At 40.5% G+C, this 26,896-nt stretch overlaps 1 protein-coding gene across 3 annotated transcripts in view; it reads left to right on the top strand.

Moving 5' to 3' along the window:
* The window catches only part of LOC109837975 (uncharacterized protein At5g08430-like), a 49,283-nt gene that overhangs the window by 9,865 nt on the left and 12,522 nt on the right, over positions 1 to 26,896 (top strand). Inside the window, exons 6-13 of one of the 3 annotated variants that reach the window (XM_020406372.1) lie at positions 755 to 814; positions 1,623 to 1,673; positions 1,905 to 1,975; positions 2,095 to 2,189; positions 4,148 to 4,192; positions 6,021 to 6,068; positions 6,867 to 6,923; positions 9,704 to 9,760. In XM_020406372.1, coding sequence (XP_020261961.1) covers positions 755 to 814; positions 1,623 to 1,673; positions 1,905 to 1,975; positions 2,095 to 2,189; positions 4,148 to 4,192; positions 6,021 to 6,068; positions 6,867 to 6,923; positions 9,704 to 9,760 — 484 coding nt within the window. Of the gene's footprint in view, positions 1 to 754; positions 815 to 1,622; positions 1,674 to 1,904; positions 1,976 to 2,094; positions 2,190 to 4,147; positions 4,193 to 6,020; positions 6,069 to 6,866; positions 6,924 to 9,703; positions 9,771 to 26,896 lie in introns of all 3 variants that reach the window. The other 2 variants (XM_020406374.1, XM_020406373.1) reach the window with 2 other exon arrangements.

The following is a 26,896-nucleotide window of genomic DNA, read 5'->3' as shown; positions in this document are numbered from 1 at the left end:
CCCCTAGAAGCCAAGTTGAGGGTAGAAAAACAGGTCCTCATGAATTTAAATTTATGAATAAGGAAGAGATACTCCAAAGTTCTCCAAAAGTAAGAGGCCAGATCGGACAAATTAGAGAAAGTGAGTCAGGAATTACAGCAGGAAAAAAGGACAGAACAAGCAGAGTACATGTCCTGTGCTCATACAACTCAGAATCTTCTAAGCAAAGTATCGAGGTCTTGTAAAATGCAGGTTATCCTTTAATTATTTACAATGCAACTACACTTGGTCAACTATGGGGCCGACTTGATTGGTGTGTTTAGCATTGATCGAAATGTCCATTATTTATTAAACGTAACCATCTATAACATTCCAATTGGATAATCATCAGAAAATCCGCAAGTAAAGCTGTAAAGCTGCACTTTAAAAATAACTCTTGAAGATGAAGTGCTGATTGGATTAGAGTCATACCCTAAATCTGTGAACCCATTCATTCGTAGTAAACTTACTTTATTGGCTAAAACACCTGAATTACTGAAAACTGAAGTTAGAAACTCTAATTCAAGTTGACTTGATGGTATTTGATTCACGCATAATAAAGCTTAAGTTGATTTAATGAACTTAAATTAAAATCATGAGAACTTCTTACCTGAGGTCTTAACATTGGATGTCACTCCTTCAGCGCCAGTAGCATCTCTATTCGTACACAATTCAGATACATATCCTACTTTATTAGAAGTGTAATTATTCTGAATTGTATGGTTTTTGTTTGCAGGAGGACTGCGAAGATCTCCGCCAATTAGTGAAGAAAGGCCTTTTTAAACGGCCGACTATAGTAAGCCCTTTTCTTTCTTGATATCCTATGTTGATACTGCTCCCGCTCCCGTATGCATGATAATAGAAAGAATCATGATTCTTCAGAATTATATGGGAGATAACCGTTGATAACATTTATGTTGGCAACCAGATTATTTTGATCTATTTTTTAGGAAATATTTCATTTTCTAATTCTTTCTCATTTTTATTAGATGAAATCAGTTTCAGACAGAATTGTTAGGGGCCCAATTGCAAGACTCCCTCTCCCCCACCCCCTGTGTAATCCCTATAAAATTCCAGGAGTTAGTCATAACTTTATTTTCTTTCTTTTTCGCAGGTTAGTGGATGACAAACCAAGCAAATGAGTTTAATTAATCATTCCATGGATATTATAATGCAAACTACAAGTTCTCGTATAAATATTTTGTATTAAAGAAATTATCCTTACTTATTAAGTTGCTAAATGAAGGGTGTGAAGAAAGGAAGCAGTGACTTAAACCTTGATGAGAGATGCAAAAAAAAATACAGAAATAAGAAGCATGCATCTACACCACAGTTGTCTATATGCAAGGCTGGGTTATATAAGCAGCCCAATTGATTTTACCTGTCTTACTTATAAAGCAAAAGACTCAATACAGTGCATTAATGCATCAATGTTCCGGAGTGGATTTTGACCATGCTACATGTATGATAATTTTGTTGATGTCATACTGATGATTCTACTCTAGTTTTTCTTTTTTATTCTGCTAAACCTATCTGATTTCTATTGGACTTTAGCCACTTTCTTTGGTGCAATTTCTTATATGTACTCTCATATCATTTGGTAGGTAGAGCTTGAGAAAAAAGTGAAAAGCATTCATGAGGACATAGTGAACCATGTAAGTATCTTACATTATAAAATAATCTCTTTACAGTGTTATGTTACTGTTTCTTGGGATATGTTTCTAAGGTAGCAGCTTGCTGTTAAGCTTTGAGTAACATTAAACTCATTGGTTTCATATTTATTCTGCTAAACTGACAATGTCTGAGCATATTCTTCTGCAGGTATGGTCTTTTGATTGCTTTTTAATCCACAGTTCATTGCTAAACTAAATATATTCTTTTTCCAGTGGATCAGCAGAGAGATTCTGAAGTTACAGAAGCAAATAGAACGAGCAAATGAGAAGGGGTGGCGCAGAGAATATCCTTTAGGAATGAGTGCACTCATGGATATGATTTGATATTCTTTATTTATCGCACTGTTTGCGCATCCTTGATGCGTATGGGTAATCATGACACCTTAACGTGTTTTGAGTTTACGCTCCATGAATATATTGACAGAAGAGAGCTGCTCCGTACACCAGAGGAACGAACCCGACTAGTGAAGGAGATTCCAGAAATCATTCCAGACACTGGTAATACGGATGACAATGTGGATGGTCCGGTGAATATCCAAGGATTAAATAAATGTCTGCCATGATGCTTTTATCAATCATGCACTAAGAATTTATTTTCATCTAGAGAATGACATTGATTTTATTCGTTTTGAAGTCATCATTAGTGACTCATCTAGTAAACAATTAGTTGAACTTGTCCAACGTTAGACAACTAATTGCAGTTTAGCTGCCATCCGTATCTGAGGACAATTTTTCATATGGTATTTGTTCATCTAGTAAACAGTTAGTTCATTCTCATATGGTATTTGTTCATATCTAGTTTAGCTGCCATCTGTATCTGAGGACAAATTTTCAAGACAATTTTTCAAGGTCTTTTGCATTACATTTTATCGATTTTCTGTTTATTACTAAATCAGGATTTAGTTGTCTGTTGTAATGGGAATAAGATTTATGTAGCCGACATGAAAGTTAAGAAAATTTTTTGGGATACAAACTTTGTTGTTGGTATTATGATGGGCATAAATTACTGAAGGGGCTTAATGAATTTTTCTTTATTTATCGATATCGGATAGCGTCGCATAGCGGTGAGGCATCGCTAAGACTATTTAGGGCTATTGCGGAAAACTAGCGGCAAAAAGTGCAAAGTCATAATATAGCGGTCTAATTTAGATACATATAAATATTCAAAAGAATAAGAAAAATCAAAGAAAATTCTAAAAAAAAATCTAAAAGTGCATATTTGATGATTTAAAAAGATTCTAGACCTAAAATTGACATGTAATTGTCACATAATACCGAGGATGACTGGAGGAAGAGCCAAAAGGTCCTCGAGAAGAGGAGCTAAACTGTGAGAGGACCATAGTAGGAGGAGCTCACTGTGAGAAGAGGTGAGAGAAAGTGTTGAGGGAGGTGCCGGAGGCTGTGGATGGCAGTGAGAATACGTCAGAAATTGCAGGAGGCAGTGGGATGCAATGGTTGTGGGTCGGGTTTAATTTAAAAAAATAAACCTCAAACTGCTTTTACATAGCGGTCAAAAAGCAGATTTTGCCTGCAATAGCCTGCTATTCACCACTATGGCGCGCTATTGGTCGCTTTTGCCAGCAAAAAATGCATATTCCGCAATGTGTCACCGCTATTGGGCGAAAGCGTAGCGAGAAGGGATCGCTAACGCTATTAGCGTCGCTATTGCGGCGCTATGTACCACTATTTATAATATTTTCTACTTCCTGCTAAATGTAGTAGACTAATATACATTTGTTTGCTTCAAAAGTTGGGTAACACTACTATAGTGTTATTTGATTTAGGCCTGAGTTTGTCCAGTTACTTTTTGCAACGCATCCTTCACCTCTTCTTCTATCTTTCAATTAAATTTGTTCAGTCACGTTGACCATTCATTCAAGTGTATATTTGATTATAGGCTGGAACGTATTCTCCAAAGCCTAGTTACAGTCATTATTTACTTTTAAAATGATGTTGCAATTTGTTTTCATTACTTATTTATGTAGCTGACACCAAAAGTTTGGGAATAAGATTTATGTAGCCGACACCAAAAGTTTGGGGTTTTTTTTTGGATACAGGCATTGTTGTTGTGGTTACAATGGGCATAAATTACTGAGGGAGCTTAATGAATTTTTCTTTACTTATTTTCTACTGCCTGCTAAATGTAGCAGACTAATATACCGTTGTTTGCTCCAGAAGTTGAGGAACACTGTTATAGTGCTATTTGATTTAGGCTTGAGTTTAGTCCACTTAGTTTTTGGCAATACATGCTTCACCTCTTCTTCTATCTTTCAAATTTGTTCAGTCATGTTGATCACTCATCCAAGTGTTTAGTTGATTATAGGCTAGAACTTATTCTCCAAAGCCTAGTTACAGTCGTTATTTACTTTTACAATAATGTCAAAACTTGTTTTCATTAATTATTTATCAATATTAAATAAGGAGTGAATGAGTAACTGTTTCATATGGTCAAGCAGGTAATGATGTTGCCTATGTCGAAGGTGCTGCAGAGGAACCTACAGGTTTGTTCACTTATACTTGTTCCACTTTTGACCAGTGCTGATGTACCATAAAACCATGTTCTATGATCTTGGCGATATGATGCACTTATCAAATATGCACATATGAAAATTCACGTACTCATGAGTAGATTTTTGTCCGGTTAATTTCACAAAACGCCCATGAACTTATTTTTTTTGGGGGGAGGGGGGGAGGGGGGTTTGGCACTACACTGCCATCAACTTTGTTAATTCCACTAAATATACATGAACATTAGGGCGTGCCGCAAATCCCACGAACTTTCAAAATTTCCCGACAGACCTCCCTAACGGTGGTATTGGCTAATACTAAATGACCAAACTACACTTTTCAAAATTAATCCCCAATTAAACTATTTTTTTATTAAATTAACTTTAATTGTGTTTCATTAAGTTTTAATTATGTTGAGAGAGAGAGAGAGAGAGAGAGAGAGAGAGAGAGAGAGATTGTTGGCAACAAAGGGAAGTCGGGGCTTTTGTGAGAGATGATGGGACGATCGCTGCAGGTGGTTGTGGCTAGGGTTAGGAGAGGGATGAGACATCAACTATTTTATTCCCTTGAAATTGGATGATTTTAAGGTCTGGGGACAGTTTTGCTAAACCAGTATTATTTATGCTAATAGGTATGTGATTGGTGCCAGCAGTATATATGCTTATAGGGGGATGATGTTTTTGATGGGTCCTATTTTGAGTTCATATCGCCTACCACTTGAGGCTCGAAGACCCAACATAGTCACTTGCGTACCCTTTTTTTTACCACCAAGCCTACAATGAGAACTACTTGTTAAGATATTTATCCTTATTAATACTTTATAGTTCTACTATGTTTTAAAAAAATTGAACTCAAATATATAAACTTTAATGGGCTGAACCTGGCTTCTTCTTCTAACTTGTAGCTGATCTTGGGGGTAAGTGTGAAGGGTGGTCCAGAATGGAATGGGTCAATGCTACCGGGGTACTTCTATCATGAAGTCATACCCATTTCTGACACGTACCCGAGACTTATCTATACCCAAACTTCATGGACACTTTTCGGACATATGTATATGTTTATCAAGACATGTACTTAATTATATGATATATGTTTTAACTAAAACACTTGTCAAACACTTCTTGGATGTATATCTTACACTTCACATCCATTTCTTGGAATTCATAGATATTTGTCGGGTTCATTTCAGCCCATACCCAAGTTCATAACTATAATTTAAAAGGTTGTTTGGGTTTTTAGTTCAAAACAAGTAGTTTCTAATTTATAATAATCAACATAATAAAAGAAACTTCAAAATATGATAGGAATTTTAATTTTAATTACACATGAATCGGAAAGTAATAATGACCTCATGTAAATTATTAATTTCAATATATATGTAGATGTGTACCTGTACCCTACATTTTATAATTTTTTTGTCCCATACCCATATCCGCACCCATACCAGTAACCATACCCATTTCCGTGCAACCTATTCAAACCTTACAATTTTTGGGTCCCATGTTTAGCAACATGAGTCTTGTCAGAAATCAGCCAATCTCTATGCCTAACTCTAGGGCACTGAATTAAAAAAGGATATTGTTTTGCTGTTAATATATTTATCTTTCTTGGTCTTTTCGTATTGTTTTTTAGGCTATTGTTGAGCTTCGATGCAATTAATTATTGACTGAAATTTCCTTTGAACTCCATTTATCTTTTAAGTTCTGTTTCATCTGAATTAACTTGATCATTGGACTCTAAAGTATGCTTTGTCAAAAATTGAGAAAGGTACTTTGTTGCTGCGTTTATAATGTTAAAGGGCATACCTATTTTATGTGGCAGGGAATGTAGCCTCATACATTGAGAATTCTTCGGAAGAAAAATGTAGAGGTTGGTTAATTTGTCTGCATGGTTTTAAACTGTATCTGACTTCTTTATAAGTTCTTTATACATGCTGAATGGAGAGTGGATAATATACTTAATGTTCTGCAGAATTTTTATTATATGATATGTTAAGGGTACCATGTCAACTGTTACATAGATATAGACACAGGCAAATGAGAATGTCAGATGGTATTGCGCTCATGAGATGGAAAATTGTGCAGACCGCTAGACCTAAATGAGAAAACATATTGTTAAGTCTATAAGTTTCTCTTTTTGTCTATTTATATTGGTTTCTGATACTATCCCCTATTCTTTTAAAAAGAAATGTCTGGATCTTGGTTACACATGTATGCGCTTTCTCTAAAAATAGTTTGTGCAATGAATTTTTTTAATTTTCATGTCGAGAATAACTTTGTATTCTTGTAAGGGATGCTTCATACTTGGATGAAGCTTGCGACTACTTAGCAAACAGGCTCGGAGCAGGAACTATTCTATATATATAATTATTTGCTAATGCACTAATTTATCCGTCTGCTGTTTGCTTTCCATGTATTTAAATGACTGCAAACTAACTTAGGACGGTTACAACGATCTCCTAGTTCGATTGTGCATAAGAAGTCGATGTTAAATTGTTCTTTTTTCAATCTTTAATTTTTTTTCCAACAAACTACTAGTTTGATTGTGCAAAAGAAGTCAATTTTAACTATATTGGCCAATGTGCTAATTTATCCGTCTTGATTTTTTTCCTTCAAGAAGGTAAAATTATAAACATTTTCTTTAATTACTTTCCACCTGATTATACAGATGTAAAGGGGAATTCATCTGTTGCTCTTGGGAATGATGGTCAAAGAGAGGCTGAAGGTATTGCCAACTTGAAGTTATTTCTTCGCAGGCTTACTCTTAAATTCTTTGCATGTGGCTAGTTCTAAATTTACAAGAAATGTTATTATGCATAATATTCTCTGAGGCACTGTTCCTGTTTTATGTTAACCTATTTAAAGTTGCTTCCATAATGCACTGAGTTGACTTGTTTATACGATTCATAATTAGTCATCTGATTGGATTGTTTGGATACTGTATTAGGTTTAATAAAATATACAAGTTCCTAACCTTTTAACTGTTCTGAATAAATTAATTGCTTGATGAAGAGCCTGGTTCACAGAGACATTAGATTTTTACGCGTCTTTACACTGCTTAGGGAATAATAGCATTACTATTACCAATCCTCCAGACATGTCTTGATGCATAAGCAGAACAAGGTTATGCCATTTGCAAAATCCATGGGTCTCAAAATCAATATGGGAACACAGTGGTATCCTGAAGGTCCAATAAATATTCAGCCTTCTACAATAATATAAATGTTGAAATAACTGTTATCCTAATAATTTTCAGCCAATATCAATTAAATTAGGTTCGGGTCTTTTTTCATCTGAATAAACTTAATCTTTCGACTCTAAAACATGCTTTGCCAAATATTGAAAAGGGTACTGTGTTTGCTGCCTTTATAATGTTAAAGGGCATATCTATTATATGTGGCAGGAAATGGAGCCCCATACCTTGAGGATTCTGCTGAAGAGAAGTGCAGATCCACATGGTTTTCCAGTTTAAACTATATCTGACTTTTTGAAAAGTTCTTTATATATACTGAATGAATAATGGGTAAAATATATAATATACTGCATAATTTATCATATAAGATATTTTAGAGGTACCTGTCAACTATTACGTGCACATAGAGGCACATGAATGAGAATGTCAGATGGTATCATTTTCATGAGATTTCCCACAGATTATGCAAACTACTAGTCCTGATCTACTTATCTTTATAGTTAATGAATGTAGAAGTAAATGGTTGGAAGATTGGTGTAATTTGGGGCAAATTGGGTAAAATTGTTCCAATGTGGTAATTTTACCCAATGGGATAATTTGAGTGGGATAAAGTGGGACAAATTGGGTAAAATTGTTCCAATGGGAGTAATTCCCTTGCTCTGAGATGGACCAAGAATTCACATTTCACATCTATAATTTCATTCACATGAATCCATAAACTTAATTTCATTCACATTTCATCCATAAACTCAAATTTCATTCACATTTCACAACCACAAATTAATTCAGTTGGGGGAAAAGGGCACGTACCTGGGTTGGGGTCACGGTGGAGGAGGCGGAGGAGATGACGGCGACAGGGGAAATCCGGGCTCGGGGCTCTCGAGTTCGGCGAACGGCGATCTTGGCGTCGGGATATCGAGCTCGAGATGACGGAGTTAGGGTCACGGTCGATCTTGGCGTCGGGATATCGAGCTTGAGACCGGCGATCTTTGGCCCCGTCGAATCTCTTCTGAGGGGGCGACGGAGCTGTCGGTCGTGCTAAGAGAACGGCGGAGGAGCCTGGCTGCGCTCGAGCTCGATTCCGGCGATGGAGATTCCGGCCGATAGGAGGAGCGGGCGCTCGAGCTCGAGAACGGCGACGGAAAATCAGAGCGCTCGAGCTCGAGAGAACGCGACAAGGGGGCGGCGCGCTCGAGCTCGAGAACGACGACAGGGGGGATCGAGCTCGAGAACCAGAAAATGGGGTAATTTTGTTCCGTTCTCTTGTTCCAGAAATCAATATGGGGTAATTTTGAGGGTTGAGGCTGAGTTATGTTTATATAGTTGGTGTAATTTTAGGGGAAGTGGGGTATTTGTCCCCCAATTACCCCAACAAACTAATAACACCACAACAGATACTCCAGTTCCATTTACACCAATGAATAACACCAAAAACTGGTGTTCTAAAAATTATCTCATTATCCCAATTTTTACACCAATGAATAACCCCCCTGACTTTAAAAAGGATAGCGAAACCCGTCTAAATTTTGTTCATTTTCTGCTGGTTGATTCATGGGGTATAGGTTTCAAAACAATCTGATATACAACATATACAATAAAGTTGTTGAAGTCAAGATGGAAAAGCGCTCCCTGTTGATTTATATAACCTACTTTCACCAATTGGATTTTATTTCCATTTCAATTCATCACTGCTCATGCACACAAACAACCCATCCACCTAAGTAGGATGCATGCACATGTCTGTACACACACGGAGAGTACGGCTGAGGCCCACCTATAGTCACATTGGAGCAAGCGGACCTCGCTAGTTCTATGTCTTGGTAGCTCTTTTTGCTGAAAGGGGTTATAACTGATACCTTATATAATACACAAACACATGAACACCGCAAACATACTTCTATTCTTGAGGCCCATGTAGACATCTTTAAGTGGAGACGTTTCCCTGTTTGTCTATTTATATTGGTTTCTGATGCTGTCCTCTCTTCTTTTTGTTTTAAATGACATTTTTTGATATTGGTTACGCAACTAAGTGATTTCTCTAACAATAGGTTGTGCACATGAAATTTTTTGATTTTTACATTGATAATAACTGTATATTCCTGTAGCGGTCAAAACAATTTTTGGATTGTGTAAGAAGTCGATAATAATTTGTTTCTTTTTCAATCTTGATAGTTTTCTGAACAATAATTTAATTTGATTGTGCATAAGAAGTCAATGTTGACTATATTTTTTTTTATTCTTGAATTTTTTCCCTTCAAGGGTAAAATTAGAAGCAATTTTTATTGTTTTAAACTTTCCCTCTGATTACACAGATGTAAAGGGGAATTCTGCTGTCATTCTTGAGAATGATGCTGAAAGAAAAGCTGAAGGTAATGCCAAGTAAGAGTTATTTCTTTACATGGTAACTCTTAAAATTCCTTGCACGTGGCTAGCTCTAAATTTAAAAGAAATTTCATTACTCGTAACTTGCTCTCAGGTGCTGGTTGATTCCTGTTTTTGTTATTCTATTTAAAGTTGCTTCCATATTGTAATAACTTGACTTGGATATCGAGTATGTAGTCATCTGATTGCATTGTTTGGTTGTGCATCAAGTTTCTAAATATATGCTGTACAGATCCTTGACTTTTCTGATCCAGTTAGTGTTCTCTGAAGTGCTTAATGATTTTCCTATAACACACGTTCTACCTCTTATCTCTACTTTCATTCTAATGCCAAATCTAAGTTATGTAAGTACCTAAACTTTAAATGTCTGAATAAATTAATTGCTTGATGAAGCACCTGGTTCACAGAAGCATAACATTTTACGAGTTTCTTTGCATTACTTGTGAAAGCATATATTACTGATCCAGACATATTTTGAATCATAAACAAAAGAAGGTTTTGACATTGGCAAAATCCATGGGTCTCTAACTAAATGTGGGAACAGTGGTATCCTGAAGGTCTGATAAGCTATGTTCAGCCTTTTATACATTATAAATATAAAGATTGAATCATTGAAATAATTGTTATCCTAGCATACTTCACAGCCAATATCAACTAAATTAAAAAAGTAAAAGCGTTGGATTGGGGTCGAAAAGAATCAAATTGTTTTAAGATGTTTGGAATCTGAAAAAGATCGACTTTTATTCTGATACTAAAATCAAGCAGAATACCTCAAGGACGGAGGAACAAAAGGAAGGATACCAAGAGAAGTGTCAACTGGCAGCAACGAAATAAGTCCCTAGTCGAGGAATCAAGTTTGAATTCATAGCAAAATGTAAGCCAAACTATACTTTACCAAATTGAGATAGCCTGAGCTGAATGCTATCGTGCTAATTAAAACTTCTAAATAAACGGCAAACATAAATATTAATAGATAAAATGTGTCCTAAGGTGTCACTTCACCTAACTTAAGTTAGGAGGCGGTCATAACTAGCAGATAGATCTTTTTTGAAAATTATTGTATTTAGAGTTTAGAATTTAATTGTGAATTATTTAGATTTTGTGAAGAAAAATTAGATTTTACATATGTATGATATAAATTAGATTTTAGAATTTAATTGTGAATTATTTACGAATTTTGTGAAGATGTATTAAATAATTTTGTGTATTTAGAGGTGAAATTATCAATTAATGTGGAAATTAGAGTTATTACGTAAATGTAAAAACTAGTAACAATCAATATTTATTTGGCTTTTCGTGTAATATTGATATTGAATTTTTCACTCTTCAGAGGTAAAGATGAACGATCGAATTGTAATTCTCTGTTCTTATGATGGGAAGATTAATTACCTCAAAAATAATATGCCCGTTTACGAAGGAGGCACGACGAGACCGTTCATAACAAAATCGTGTACTTTCGATGAGTTGGTTAATGAATTACACAAACTTACATTAACTAACTCATAACAAAATCGTGTACTTTCGATGAGTTGGTTAATGAATTACACAAACTTACATTAACTAACTCACGTAAGTATCACCTCAGTGTGGTTTGCAATTATCCTGTTGTGGGGAACAGAATAAGTGACATTCAAATATCAAGTGACTACGATATGGGTCACATTCATGTCTTACACGACGAGAAGCGTTCGGTCGAATTGTTCATTGAAAAATATCAGAGAGATTTGGGCAAATCGTTGAACTAAGAAGGAATGTATTCCCGCATGTTGGAAGATCCTGAAGTTGATTCTGTAGGCTTTTTATCTCCTCAACAAGATGAATGTTGGACACAATCATAATACATGAGCGGTCCTTCGTTCGTGGGCACTTCGAATGCTTTCGATACTAACACGTGAATTCAAGAAGATAATGCAAGTGTTGAATCCGAGAATGATGATGAAGAGGAGGGATTACAAATTAATAGCATGACCTTGATAGATCGTGATGACGGGGAAAACCAACACATCGACGGATGTTATGTTAATAATGAGTATGTCGGCTTAGAGGATCCGCCGCCCGATGAACTTCAAGGAGATGAATGGATTGATAACTCCGCGATGGAAAGTGTTCCTATTGGCACTAATAGCGGTGTTGATACACAGGCCGAGGACTTCTCATTCATGAAGGGAGATCTTTACGAGAGTAAGAAAAAATTGATCCATGCTATTCGCACGTATTCCATTGCAAAAAATGTGAAGTTCAGTCCAACAAAAAATAATACTACAAGCTATAATGTGGTTTGTTTCTATCGCAAAGATGACGATGTCGAAGATAATAGTGGACACCACGACGGCAATGCGAGGTGTCCGTGGAAGCTTAATTCACGCTCGGGTGCAAGAGTAGGTGGGCAATTCAAAATCACATTATACAATGGACTCTACACTTGTAGCAATCCTCGATTAGAGATGAATAACAAGAATGCGTCCTCTTCTTTTATATATCGATTGATTTTACCGCATCTGAGGGAGGATCTTGATCTAAGGCCGAAAGATATCCGTCTTTTAGTGCATAAAGCCACCAACTTGGATGTATCATATCACAAGTGTTGGAATGCTAGGAGGAAGGCGATGATAAAAATATTCGGGGATTGGGATAATTCGTATGAGATCTAAGCTAAATTATAACATTTTTTATTGAGTTGATACTTAATAAATTGTTTACCACGCAGGTCCGTGTTTTAGATAGCATTGATGCTGATATTGATGCGCACGTGACTGAGATTCAGGATCAAGTGGCGTTAGGGCTCATCAGCAGGATCAAGAAGAGCATAGCGTAGGTGTTTCATAAGACTCACGTCGACGAGTTCGCAGGCCGTGAGGACAGGTCTCGCTCATTTGGACGGGCGTACGCTCGACGTCGACGGCCGCGTGATGATGACGCCGGCACTTCGCATGCCGATGGAGCCGGCACTTCGCATGCATACTCAGATAGTTGAGGCTCATCAGTAGGAACCCAGGGGGCGGGGAAGAGCGAGGGGGAGGGGGAAGAGAGGGAGAGGAATGAGGGGAGCTATATTGGGTTGTATTTAAACTTATTTTGTTAAAATTTGTAACTTTCCTGAATTTTCAAATACTAAACTTTTGAAGGTAAATTATTGTTCATATATATAATCGTGTGTGTTTAATTCATAGTTGAATCATGTATATATTGTTGTTTGTAAATAAATTGGCATATATATGAGTTATAATTCATGGTTGAATCATGTATATATTGTTGTTTGCAAATAAATTGGCATATATATGAGTTAATAGGTACATATACAAAACATGCACAGCAGGTTGTGCATTCTGGATGACCTGCAACTTCACGGGAGTTGAACTCCCGTGAAGTTGCAGTCCCAATTTCCCAGAGAACCTGGGAATGTTTGACTGTAACTCCACGGGAGTTGAACTCCCGTGGAGTTTTAAGCAGAAATTAAACTTCACGGGAGTTCAACTCCTGTGAAGTTTAATTTCTCGATAAACTTCACGGGAGTTGAACTCCCGTGATGTTTCGGAGAACTCTTTACAAAAACCGACCTGTTTTCAGCGCTGGGCTGAAAACAAGTCGGTTTTTGTAATTATTTTCAAAAGGGGTCGGTTTTTGCAAATAAAATCCTAAAAGGGGTGGTTTTAAAAATTTGTCTGACATATGAGTGTAGTGACTAAGACATCATAAGTAATATTAAGTTGTGTATAGTTCATCAAGTGCATTAAACTACCATTGATTTGTGATACTTAGATTGCGACACACTTTGTTCTTTATTCATTTTTGAGTGAATGCTACTATCATAAGGTGTGGAGCCAGGACTGCAATCAAAATGACCAAATTTCTTTAGCATTCTCCCTAAATAGTGCTCTTGTGAAAGCATGGTACTATCTGTAGCTTTAGTTATTTTAACTCCTAATATCATATCAACTTCAGCCATGTCTTTCATGTCAAAGTTTGAAGACAAACGATTTGGTGTATTTATAATTTGCAAGTTTGTACAAAAAGAAGCATATCATTAACATATAAGCATATGATAGCACCGACGTTATTTTCAAATTTAGTATAAATGCATTTATCAGCCTCATTAATACGATAACTATTAGAAACAAGTTTATGAGCAGAAGTTAAAGCAGATAACACTCTAATAAATGCAATCCTAGTCACAGGGGAAAATGTATCAAAATAATCAAAATATTTTTTTGAGTATATCCTTGAGCAACTAATCTGGCTTCTATGGACCCATTAGGTTTTAGCTTTCTTGCAAAGATTCATTTGCAACCAATTAGTTTTGCATCTGGTAGCAAATTAACAAGTTCCCAAATGTGATTATATAGTATAGAAGTTCATTAATGTGTTTTTTCTAGAAAGGAGCATCTGGAGATGAAATAGCTTCACTGTAGTTGAGAGGATCATTATCAACTAGAAAGGTATAAAAGTCATCACCATAACTAGCTCTTTTCTAGCTTTTTTACTTCTTAGTTCAATTTCTACATTATCATTAGATTCATGTTCATGACTAGAAGATGAAGCATGAGAAGGTTTTATCTACATGAGGTTTCAAAGGAAAAACATGTTCAAACAATTCTGCATTTTTAGTTTCAGCAATAGTGTTAGGGTTCATTGCATTATTATCACTTCTAATAACAAGAAATCTATAAGAAGCACTATGATGAGCATAACCTATAAATATGCAATCAAATATCTATGGCATTCTGTTTTGGATATGACAAGCAGAATGGATACCCTCCCCCTACAGGTAGAGATGTGCTCTAGAACTGATTAACATTTCATTCATGTCTTTTAGTGTCCTGTTTTTCCTTTTAGCTACACCATTAGAGTAGGGTGAAAAAGGAGGGGTTGTTTCGTGAATTATTCAATGTAGTTCACAATATTCATTAAAATGTTTAGGTTCATATTCATCATCCCTATTTGATCTTAATCTTTTAATTTTCGTATTTAGTTGATTTGCAACTTCTGTTTTTTATTTTAAAAATATTTCAAAGGCCTTATCTTTTGATTTCAGCAGATAGACTAATGTGTATCTAGAATAGTCATCTATGAAGGTTGTATAGAATCTTTTACCACCACTTGTTAGAAATGTTTCAGATCATCGTTGTTTTCGTCGAAAGTTGCCTTCATCATTGATTTCATTAGAACTTTAATCGTTTACAAATGAATTCAAATAACAAAAATAAAAATTACAACTTTCTTGAAAATAAACGCAAGATCCGTTTATCGTCTCTTGCTTGCGTGGGTCTTTGGCCTGTGACGGGGACGTCGATATCCGTGGACTACCTGGCACTCAGATCTGTTCCAGAAAAATCGGACAGAGCTTCGTCGATCCGCGAGGAGATCTAGAAGCTTGAAGCGCCTATCTCGGCTAAAACGAGATATTTGCTCTTCTTAGGATTACCGACGAAGGGTAATACTAAAGAACGGACACGGATGATGAAGAATCTGATGAAGACCTCTCCTCTGTTGAAGCGCTCGACCACTCTTCACTGCAGCAGGGCTTCGACAACTCTCCAAAAATCCAGATCCTCCAAAAGTGAGGCCTAAGGTTGCTATTTATAGGCAATGAGGGCACCTGGGGCGCCTAGACACCCCTGGGGTGTCTAGGAAAAGCCTAGACACCCCTGGGGTGTCTCAGAAAATCCGAGACACCCCTAGGGTATCTCGGAATTTTCGAGACACCCTTGGGGTGTCTCGGAATTTCCGAGACACCCCTGGGGGTGTTTTGGAATTTCTGAGACATTCCGTTGAGGTGCATTCGTCCGCTTCCGCTGTAAATTCTTCGTCCGAACTCGGATTTGAGTGATTCCAAGTGCGTTGGAAGCTTGACGAAGAGTTCTATCTGCTCCAATGGTTGGATTATCTGTAGAATGAACGAGACATGAAGGGCGTTCTTTTTGCAACATCACGGGGCTCTCGATTAGCCCGTGCCTTCGTTGTTCCGAAATCCTATCAGCTCACGTAGTTCGTCGATTCACTTCAATCGTTCATCGACGTCAATTGAACTCCTATGGATCGGATAGTGACGTTCATCGTCGCTCTTTAACACTGAACCGTTCGTGGAGACCTATAGGCAATTTTCGATGCCTACAGATACCCCCTCCAAAGCGTTCCGGACTCGTTTCTTTTATAGAAGAGGCTGGAATACTTTGGATGTGATTGGTCTAGCCTTCAGTCGGCGTAAGGACCTGTAGTCAGCTTCAACTCTTGGCTCCTTCGATTTTCGGTCTAGTCGATGCTTTGACGAATAGCCGAAGTTCTTTCGGTTTCGAATCGTCAAACGTTGACTTTGGTCGCAACGCGTTGACTGGCGTTGACCTAGGATTACGCGTTGACCGGCGTTGACCCTAGGGTTTCGAATCGTCGAACGTTGACTTTTGTCGCAACGCGTTGACTGGCGTTGACTGGCGTTGACCTATGGTTACACGTTGACCGGCGTTGACCTTAGGGTTTTGAATCGTCAAACGTTGTCTTTGGTCGCAATACGTTGACTGACGTTGACCTAGGGTTACGCGTTGATCGGCGTTGACCCTAGGGTTTTGAATCATCAAACGTTGACTTTGGTTGCAACGCATTGACTGGCGTTGACCTAGGGTTACGCGTTGATCGGTGTTGACCCTAGGGTTTTGAATCGTCAAACGTTGACTTTGGTTGCAACGCGTTGACTGGCGTTGACCTAGGGTTACGCGTTGATCAGCGTTGACCCTAGGGTTTCGAATCGTCGAACGTTGACTCGTGTGGATTTTGAATCCTCGAACGTTGACTCGTGTGGATTTCGAATCCTCGAACGTTGACTTTTTGGTCGCAACGCGTTGACTGGCGTTAACCTAGGGTTACGCGTTGACCGACGTTGACCTTAGGGTTTCGAATCGTCAAACGTTGACTCTGGTTGCAACGCGTTGACTGGCGTTGACCTAGGGTTACGCGTTGACCATTGGGATTAGCCCAATATCGATTCCTGGCATATCTAGCTTGCCTCGGAGTGACGGACTCGCAGGTACGCATACGATTTAGGGATATCGTACTTCTCTATGTTTATCTGACTTTTGACTAATATATGTGAGTGCAATCATAGGACCAGCCACCGGGACTGATTCTCTTATGACTCCTGGCATTCCCCAGATACCTACGGATGATGGACCTACAGGTATGCAGATGACCTTATTATCCCAATCCTCCTTATTTGTCTCAATTTTCATTTTGACTAATAAAGAAGTACAACTATAGGACCAGCCGCTTGGGCCGATACCCTTATGACTCGTGGCATTCCCGCTGCATCTGAGGACGGTGGGATTGCAGGTATGCATACGATCTTCTTGTCCCGATTCTCCTTATTTGTCCAAATTTCCATTTGACTAATACAGGAGTGTAACTATAGGACCGACCGTTGTGCCTGATACTACTACAGTTCCCGGGGCTGAAAGTTTGCATAGAAGTGGCGTCTCCCCGTCCTTGCCGAGTGGTATGAGCAATTTGCCTGCAGGGGTTGATATACCCTCCTTGACCACTTCTGTCGCTATCTCAGAGCCTGTCGGACCTCAGCCCGAGGGGACCTCCGTTGGCGTTGGTATGCTCGGAATTTGCCTTTGAATTTCCTTATCGTATTCGATAATCCACTGAACTTCTATGTTGTTGCTTGTAGGATCCCGATCCTCTCTATATGAGCGTGTCCGCGCCCTTTTGGTCGATACCGATCCTGACAGAGATATTTTTCGTACGGACCTCGGCTTCTTCACTGCCTTTTATAACGGCATGATCGAGAAATTTCTTCATAGTTGATACTGTTTCGATCAGTTCAGGCGTTCCTTTTCTCGCCACATGATGATGATGAGGGAAGAAGGATACCCGGAATTGGCCGATTCCTTCACTGTCGATTTCGCTGTCCTGGAGTCAGAGATCCGAGAGTTGAAGGAATTGGAGATTAATGGGGCTTCTTCTTTCGTGTCCTCTCAGCTGGAGCATAGGCTGGTACAGTGGCGTGACCTGAGATCTTCCATCGGATGCGAGCTTCAGTCACATGAGAGCTCCATTGCGCAACTAATGGCTAACGTCTCGAGCCGCGAGGAAGTGACTAGGTTGAGAGAGGCCTTGAAGTGTGCCGAGGAATCTGTTGCTCTTATTGCAGATGACCTGGTTGGACTAGAGCGTTCTCGTGAACAGGCACTCGAGAGGCTAGGATCCACCCAGGAGAGACTGATGAAGCTGAAGAGTGAAGCCATGGAGATTTTGAGCAGTTCTGAAGAATCTGCTCGAGCTGATCTGCAGGCAGAACTCGAGCGGAGTTATGTAGATAGACTTTTTAGTTTAAAGTCTCATATTCTTAACCGCCAACTGCCTTCGGGCTAACGAGCTTCTTATTGTATGCTTTTGACTCGATCTATTAATAGAAACTCCGTATTTGCTTCTTTTGTGATCTTTCTGTATTTATTCTGAATGAAAAGGTTTATGGGATTTTTGGCAAACCCCCAGCCATAAACGGGTTTGAAATGTCTTTACCGATTACCGTTTGAAATCGGACTAGCATGTGAATTATTAAACCCGTCTCACATGTAACGTTGTGCTAAGAAAATCGCTTTTCTTAGACTTGATGCTATGATTTTGAATACATAGACTTAGCCATTTCTTATAGGGAAAAGGCGCCCCGCACCGCGTATTAGGCGATGACTTATCCCTTCTTAGGCTTCAGGATAAAATTCCCCAGACCGGAATTCTGGTGTCTTCTTCAATCGGTAAAAGACTAAACCGGCAATGCGTGTTAGACATAGACTTTGGGATTTTTGGCAAACCTTCAGCCTTCAACGGGTTTGACGTGCCTTTACCGATTACCGTTTGAAATCGGACTAGCACGCGGATTGTCTGAATCCGTTTCGCGTGTAACGTTGTGCTAAGAGAGTAAATTCTCTGAGGCTTTGTGCTATGACTTCGAATACATAGGCTTCGTCCTTGTTACGGGAATAGGCTACCCGACAACACGTATTAGGTGTTGACTCATCCCTACTTAGGCTTCAGGATAAAATTCTCCAAGTTTAGACCTTGGTGTCTTTTTCAATCGGTGAAAGACTAAACCGGCAACGCGTGTTAGGCATTGACTTATCCCTACTTAGGCTTCGGGATGACATTCCCCAGACTGGAATTCTGGTGTCTTCTTCAATCGGTGAAAGACTAAACCGGCAACGCGTGTTAGGCGCTGACTCATCCCTTAGGCTTCGGGATGAAATTCCCCAGACTGGAATTCTGGTGTCTTCTTCAGTCGGTGAAAAGACTAAACCTGCAACGCGTGTTAGGCGCTGACTCATCCCTTTTTAGGCTTCGGGATAAAATTCCCCAAGTTTAGACATTGGTGTCTTTTTTTCAATCGGTGAAAGACTAAACCGGCAACGCGTGTTAGGCGTTGACTTATCCCTACTTAGGCTTCGGGATAAAATTCCCTAGACTCAGATTCTGGTGTCTTCTTCAATCGGTAAAAGACTAAACCGGCAACGCGTGTTAGACGTAGACTTATCTCTATTTAGGAGTTGAGATAAAATTCCCCGTGCACCAAGTGCGCGGATTGGAAGTTGAGAATTATGTCTTTTCTAAGAGCAAAGACAGACTGAGAAATGGGAGAGGAAGAATTTTATATTCTATCTCCCGGTGCTGAAGAGGAAGATTTTTATATTCTATCTACAGCTGGAAAGGAAACTCGAGGTGGGATCTCCACCCCCAGAATCCGGAAGGATAAAACTAAGAGTAGGATCTTCACTCCGAGAATCGGAAAGGTTCGAACGACCCTAACTTTTATAGGATTGGTCATTTGAACCCAAAGAATCCCTCATTCATTGAGGGGAAAAACCCAATTTCAACCCTAACTTTTATAGGTTTGGTGGAAAAAGGAACCAGGGCGGATTTTCGTTTATCGAAAAGGAATGACTCGGTCTTAGTCTTAACTATTTGTAGGCTTGACTAAGTGAGATCGGGAACAATCCTAACTTTTATAGGTTTGACTGTTCAAATTGAAAGTGGACCCCTCGTTCATGGAAGGAATCGAGAGAGGAGTTTGGCTTTGGCCCTAACTTTTATAGGTTTGACCTGAAAGCAAAGAAGGTGGAATACAGGTAGCAAAGAAAGTGCCAACTCGTATTATCACTCAAAGGAAGACTTTAATGCTAGGTGATTAGGACCTAACATGTTGAGTCTGAGAAATGCCAACGACGGACAGATGGAAATGTTGGTGGATCCACCGTCGTTTAATTTGATCAGCGGATGGTTTGGTGAGGAAAGATTAACCTATCAGAGGATTGGATCTCATCTCACAAAAATAACTCATAAGAGTTAGAGAATTTTGATAAAAATAAGAAGAAACATTCAGAGTTCGAACGTAGATTTCTTATTCATCAATTCTACAATGACTGGGTTATCCCTAAGAATACCCATGTGGTATTCTTCTGGGAACTTCCCGATACATTGGTTATCCTGAAGATACTAAGGATAGTATTTTTTCAGGAACTTACCGTTTATCGGCATCATAAGCCGGTCACCGTCCTTGGTGACAAGGCGATATGCACCACTTGAGTAGACTGTCTCCACTACGAATGGTCCCTCCCATTTGGGTTCAAATTTGCCATTCTTTTTGGAATTAAGGATCATAGGCCGCCTTTCAGCTAGAACCAAATCCCCTTCTTTGAAACTCCTTTGTCGAACCTTTTTGTCGAAGGCTCGAGAAATTCTAGCTTGGTAAAACTCAATATGCTGTTGAGCTTCCAGGCGCTTTTCATCGAGCCTCTCGAGTTCTTCGAGGCGTTTCTGATGTTGTTCTTCGGTCATCATCTGGGTTGAAAGAGCGAAATCTCCAATGGAAGAACAGCTTCACATCCGTATACCAGCGAATACGGGGTTGCTCCCGTTGGCGTGCGTATCGTGGTCCGATAGGCCCATAGTGCCGCGCCAAGCTTGTCATCCCAGTCTCGTTTATTAGTTTTCACGATTTTTGACAAGAGTTTGATGATAGTCTTGTTGAAGGCTTCAGCTAATCCATTCGCTGTAGGATTATAAGCCGTCGACGAGATGTCCTGAATTTTAAACTTTTCGCAGAACCTTATGAAGGCGTTGCTGACAAACTGAGGACCGTTGTCATGTATGATTCGTCTTGGAACACCATACCTATAGATGATATGGTGCTTGATGAATGCAATGACATTACTCGTTTTAACTTCTCTGAGTGGAACTGCTTCAGCCCATTTGGAGAAGTAATCGGTAATTGCCAGGATGAACCGGTCGTCTTTGACTGATGGGGGATTTATCGGGCCAACAATGTCCATTCCCCAAGTCTCGAACGGCCATGACGTAACCGAAGGATGCAGATGCTCCGAAGGTTGGTGCATATAATTCCCATGTATTTTACATGCATTACACTTTTGGGCATACGTGATTGCATCACTCATCATAGAAGGCCAAAAATACCTCATTCTTCTTATGCGATCATAAAGCTTAGGGTCAGGTTGGTGTGCGCCACACTCTCCTTCGTGCGCCTCCCTAAGGACTTCTTCAGCCTCTTTCGCCGATAAGCAACGCAATAGCAACCCATCGTACCCCCTGCGGTATAGCGTTCGATTCTCCGTATTATAGTAGAACCTTGGTGCTCTTCGTCGGATTGACTCCCTTTCCTTCACATCTTCTGGCAAGATTCCATGCAAGACGTAGTCGATGATGGGGAAACGCCAATCTCGTGGTTCGAACTCGATTTGAGTAGCGTGCGCCTCTTGAACCTCCTCTTCCTTGGCATCTTCATTGTAAAGCGGTACTAGGAGTTGGTGAGTTCTTACCGTAACAAACTGCTCTGCTTCGGGAGGTTGTGCCAGAGATACGGCCAATGCTGCTAACGCGTCTGCATAGGTATTCATTCCGCCATCTCCACTGCCATCTTATGGTATGGTATCAAATCTTGACTTCGGACTTCATATTCTCCTTGAACTTGCTTGACTATTAGCTGAGAATCGCCGAAAGCCTCGAGATACTCAACCCTCAGCTCCTTAGCGAAATTGAGTCCTATAATCAATGCGTTATACTCTGCTACATTGTTCGAGCATGACTCGGTTAGCGAGTAGGCTCGAGGCATCACATGTTTTCCTGGGGAAACTAAGACAACTCCCACTCCGGAAGAAATCTTAGACCTTCCAGGAGCACTTGTGACAATAGCTGCTCGGGAAGCGCCATCGAAGTACAAACGCCATACTTGTTGGTGCGAAGTTGCGTTGACTTCGTGGGCTTCGTCGGGTAGATCATCATATATCTCGGCGGTGTCCGTAGTTGGATTAGCTGCCAGGAGATCACAGATGGCCTGCCCTTTTACTGACTTCTGTTGTTTAAAATGTAAGTCGTATTGGGACAAGAGTAAGGCCCATTTTGCTAATCGCCAGTTCATGGAAGCTGGTTGAGTCATGAATACTCGGACCTGATTAACTTTAAAGATAACATAAATGGTCTGCCCGACCAGATAATGCCGCATCTTCTGAATAGCGAACACCAAGGCGAGGCATTCTCTCTCAATCATAGGATATCGAGGTTCGGCGCCTACCATGGTTCGGCTCAAATAATATACTGCCTGCTCATGACCGTTATCGTCATCTTGTGCAAGTAATGCACTTAATGAGTGGCTCCGCGCCCTGACATAAATCAAGAACGGTTTGCCCGATTTCGGTGCAACGAGTACAGGAGGTTTCGAGAGATATTCTTTAATACTCTCGAATGCCTTTTGACAAGCGTCATCCCATACAAAAGACACGCCCTTCTTTGCGAGCTTGGAGAATGGTTGGCATTTTCCTGAGAGGTTCGAGATGAACCGACGAATATAAGCTAATCGCCCTTGCAATCCTCTGAGCTCCTTGAGGTTTCTCGGAGGCTGCAATTCATTAATCGCCTTTACCTTATCAGGATCGATGTGAATACCTTTGGTGGTGACGACGAATCCCAGGAATTTACCACTAGACATTCCGAGGAAAGACTTGGTAGGATTCATCTTCAATTGATGGGCTCGCATCAAGTCGAACATGGTCTTTAAGTCTTTAATGTGATCTTTTTTATCACGACTTTTCACGACCAAATCATCTACGTAGCATTCGACAGTCTTTCGGAGATGCTCCTGAAAGATTTTTGACATGACTCGCTGATATGTAGCACCTGCATTCTTTAAGCCGAAGGGCATAACTGTGTAACAGAAGATGCCGAGAGGCGTTCTAAATGCGGTATGCTTTTCATCATCTGGATGCATCTTTATTTGGTTGTAACCAGAGAAACCATCCATGAAAGACATTCTCTCGAATCAGCACGTATTGTCGATGATAACATCCGTGATGGGAAGGGGAAAATCATCTTTTGGGCAAGCAGTGTTGAGGTCTCTAAAGTCAATACAGACCCTGATCTTCCCGTTTTTCTTAAGGACCGGGACAATATTGGCAAGCCATTCTGGATGTTGCTCTTCCCTAATGAAGCCCGAGTCCACAAGCTTTTTAACCTCAGCTTCGATCGCCTCCATCATTTGCGGACGAAACCGTCTTTGTTGTTGTTTGACAGGTTTGACATCCGACTTAATATTGAGGCGATGCACTGCTACGTTTGGATCGAGCCCTGGCATGTTTTCATAATTCCAGGCGAACACATCGATGTACTCCCTGATAAGAGAAATTAACTCTTCTTTCTCCTCGGGTAGGAGACTGTCGCTAATGAATATCGGCTTCGGATTTTCCTCACTTCCCATATTCACTTGGACTACTTGATCTTCGGTAGGAGGTTCTCTTTGCTCAAACCTATCACCGTACTGCATGTTTAGGTGATGAACCCAAGGATCTTCCCATGTCGGCATCTGGTCGTCCTCCTCTATTGTGGTAGGATTGACCGTAACCATGTTCGACATCAACTTTTTGAACATTTCACCGATACTAGTATCGGAATCCCAAGCTGAAGAATCGGATGAGCATCCGTTTCTAGCTTTGTTAGCAATTTGATCGATGACTTGCCAGCAACATTCATCGTCGGATGAGGAGACATAACCAAGACCTCTTTTGTGGCGATAATAATCATCAGGTTTTCCCTTTGGTACATAGGCCATTCGAGGTGGAACTCGCGGACCTCGACCAAAGCAAAGACCCTCTCCGAGTGTAAAGTCATATCCATGCTTCTCCATTAGATCGCGCGCTTTTGCGTCATATCTGAATAGATGAGGGGCAGGTTTATCTTCATCGTCTTCTTCTTCTAAGAAGTGATCGGGTATTGGAGCTTTTTTTCCTTTGCCGTAGACGACTTCTTTTCCACCCCCTATTCCCGCGGGGATGACAAGTGTTGCTCCGCATGGATCTTGTATCTGTTTTTTCGTCATGCAAAATGATTGAAGAGGCATATACAAATCAGGGTCATCATAAAGCTTTTTAGTGACATTATCAAGACACACCGAATACTCTAAATCATCGTTTATTGATAGTTCTTCGGCAAGTTGCCAATTACAACTACTTTCCGATGATTTATCATCGTCACGATTGATTACAATGGGTACAATGTCATTAAGTACAAAACCACCATCATAATCAAACCCAGATTCGGTGTCAGCTTCATCTCCGCTGTCCGTTCCTTGGGCCGGCGATTCAGTATCGGCAACAGTAAGTTATAGGACGTTTCTGCGTCAATCACATAGCAGGTAACTTCTGATTTTAAATCCCCGATATGGCATTTGATTCGGATCTTCCCCAAGGGTCTAGACCCGCTGGTGTTGAATCCGTAAATCGTAGTACCGGTGGAGGCTAGTTTGCTAGTCAGGATTCCGAGATGATGCATCAGTCGGAATGGCATGATGCTAACAGCAGAACCCGGATCAACTTGGATCCGGTTGACCATGCTGGAGCCAATGTGCCCGGTGAAATACAAAGGCCGATCATGCTTTGAGTTCTTCGTCTGCATGTCTTCTTTGGTAAAAGAGATGCATGGAAAATGATGCGCCGCGAGATTGCAATGCTGAGCTGACGGCTCTGGTCCTTCAGGAGATGGCTTGATTCGAGTTAAGAAAACTTTAGAGTCGCTCAAGGCCTCTTGTAATGCTTTCCTTGTATCATTTGAAAGACGCAATAGCTCGTATAGGGTTATCCTAGCCGGGATATTGGCCAACTGCGCCATGATGTCAAAATGGGGTGGAGAGCTCGCATTTCCCGGTTTGTCTCTCCCAATCGGGTGATTGAATCGAGACTGCCTCGGGTTTTGGGCTTCTTGACGTAAAGGCTCTTTCCCCTTCTCCTTCTGCTGGACTTTCTTCGTAGCTATAGGCGTTGGGGGAATTGCTGCAATTCCCAGTTCTGCCAATGTCTTGGAATGAGCGGTTTTGGTACCTAATTGCTCAGAAGCATCCGGGTACTTGTAGTGATACTCATTCCCACTTCGGGTTGCAAAGGCCTCCTGTTCATCTTCAGAAAGCGGGAAGGCGGGAATTTCTTCGTCATCTTCTCCTGGAATAGCAGAAGCTCCATAACAAGATTTACCTTTTCCTTTTGACTTTTTCTTGGAAGAGGTTCCAGTCCATTGTTCATCTCAAATCAAATCTGGATGAACCCAAAGAATCTCGCCATTCGGGGCTGTGTGCGGCACAAGTCCTTTCTGGCGTTGCTTGTGAGGATCATCGTTCACCGTCTTCACTGCTGCATTTATTACTGGCTCAAGCTGGAGCCAGTTCAAAGAAGCAGAACCGAAACCAATTGATACTGTATTTGCTCCCACTCTCTTCTCCTTCGGCTGCTTCATGGTGATGACCCCGACATCGATTAGAGCTTGGATCTTGTCCTTTAGGGCATAGCATGCATTGGTAGGATGGTGCACCGCTCTATGAAATACGCAGTATTTTGGATCGTTGATTCTCTTAGCATCTTCCTGATCCTGAACTGGAGGCAATTTGATCTTGTTATTTTCAATGAGGTACTTGAAGATACCGGGAACTTCATCCTCTTTGAACGAATAAACTTTCGGGAACTTCGGCTCCGAGGCTTTTGGCTTCTGGGTCTGCTGTTGCCACCTTGATTGTTGAGGCGCCTTTTGCTGCTGTTGTTGCGGCTGCGCTTGCACCTCGAACGTTTTATTCGCGTTCACGGCATTTGCATGTGCTTTTCCTTTTCCCTTAGGGACGAAGTTTGGTTGCGGAGCATTGTTAGCTATTTGACCCCTTTCCGCCTTCTTCCTTTTAAGGAATCGTTGGGCTCGTTCTCCTCGCACCTTCAGATCCTTCCAGGTCTTTGGCGGTGCCATTCCCATGGCTTCGAGGACGTCCAATGAAAGATTGTTATGACAGGTCTCGAGGATGAAATCTTCGCTGACCGGATCCCTACAATTCATTGCTTTATTTTGGAACCTCTTCACAAAGTTTTCGACTGTCTCACCATTCTTCTGCTTCTCATCAAACAGAGTGCCGATTGAGACCTCAGTGTCGTCGTCGAAGAAGTTCGTCAGAAACATATCCTCCATGTCGTCCCAACTGCTGATACTCCCCGGCTTGAGGCGACGATACCAATCGAAGGCCGTCCCGCGAAGAGTGCCAACGAATGACCGTACCATCAAGGGTTCATTGCCGGAGATTATTCCTAAGTGAGACTTAAAATATATTAAGTGTTGGGTAGGGGAACCCTTTCCATCAAACGGCGTAAAGTTGATTAAATTGAACTTTGCCGGATATGGAATTGATTCCCACTCCCTTGGGTATGGACATGGTATGCCGGACCTTTTCACTTCTTGAGCGTTCATCAACGCGTTGATTTTGCTCTCCAAGTCCTTCATCTTCTTGTCTTCACTCGTTCCTATCTTCGAGTGGCTTCGGGGAGAGGTAACGTGGTCCTCTTTTGCATTATCATCTACAGGACCACTTCCGTTGTCGTTGTTGACAAGGGGAATAGTTATGTTGACATTATTCCCTTCCCGTTCATTCTCATCTTGATTCTAATGATTGTGTCGAGTGGGTTCTCCTTGATGAGTTGTCAGAGCCGCGATTTGCTGGTCATGCATCTCTCTCATTTGCTGCATGGCCATCTCCATCTCGAACTTGAAACTTTCCTTCTGCCTAGCCAGGGCATCTTCAAGCATCTTGGTTACTTGTTCGGCGC

This window comes from Asparagus officinalis, chromosome 4, assembly GCF_001876935.1.
Source record: "Asparagus officinalis chromosome 4, Aspof.V1, whole genome shotgun sequence".
Lineage (NCBI taxonomy): Eukaryota > Viridiplantae > Streptophyta > Magnoliopsida > Asparagales > Asparagaceae > Asparagus > Asparagus officinalis.
This window is presented reverse-complemented; position numbering and strand designations above follow the sequence as displayed.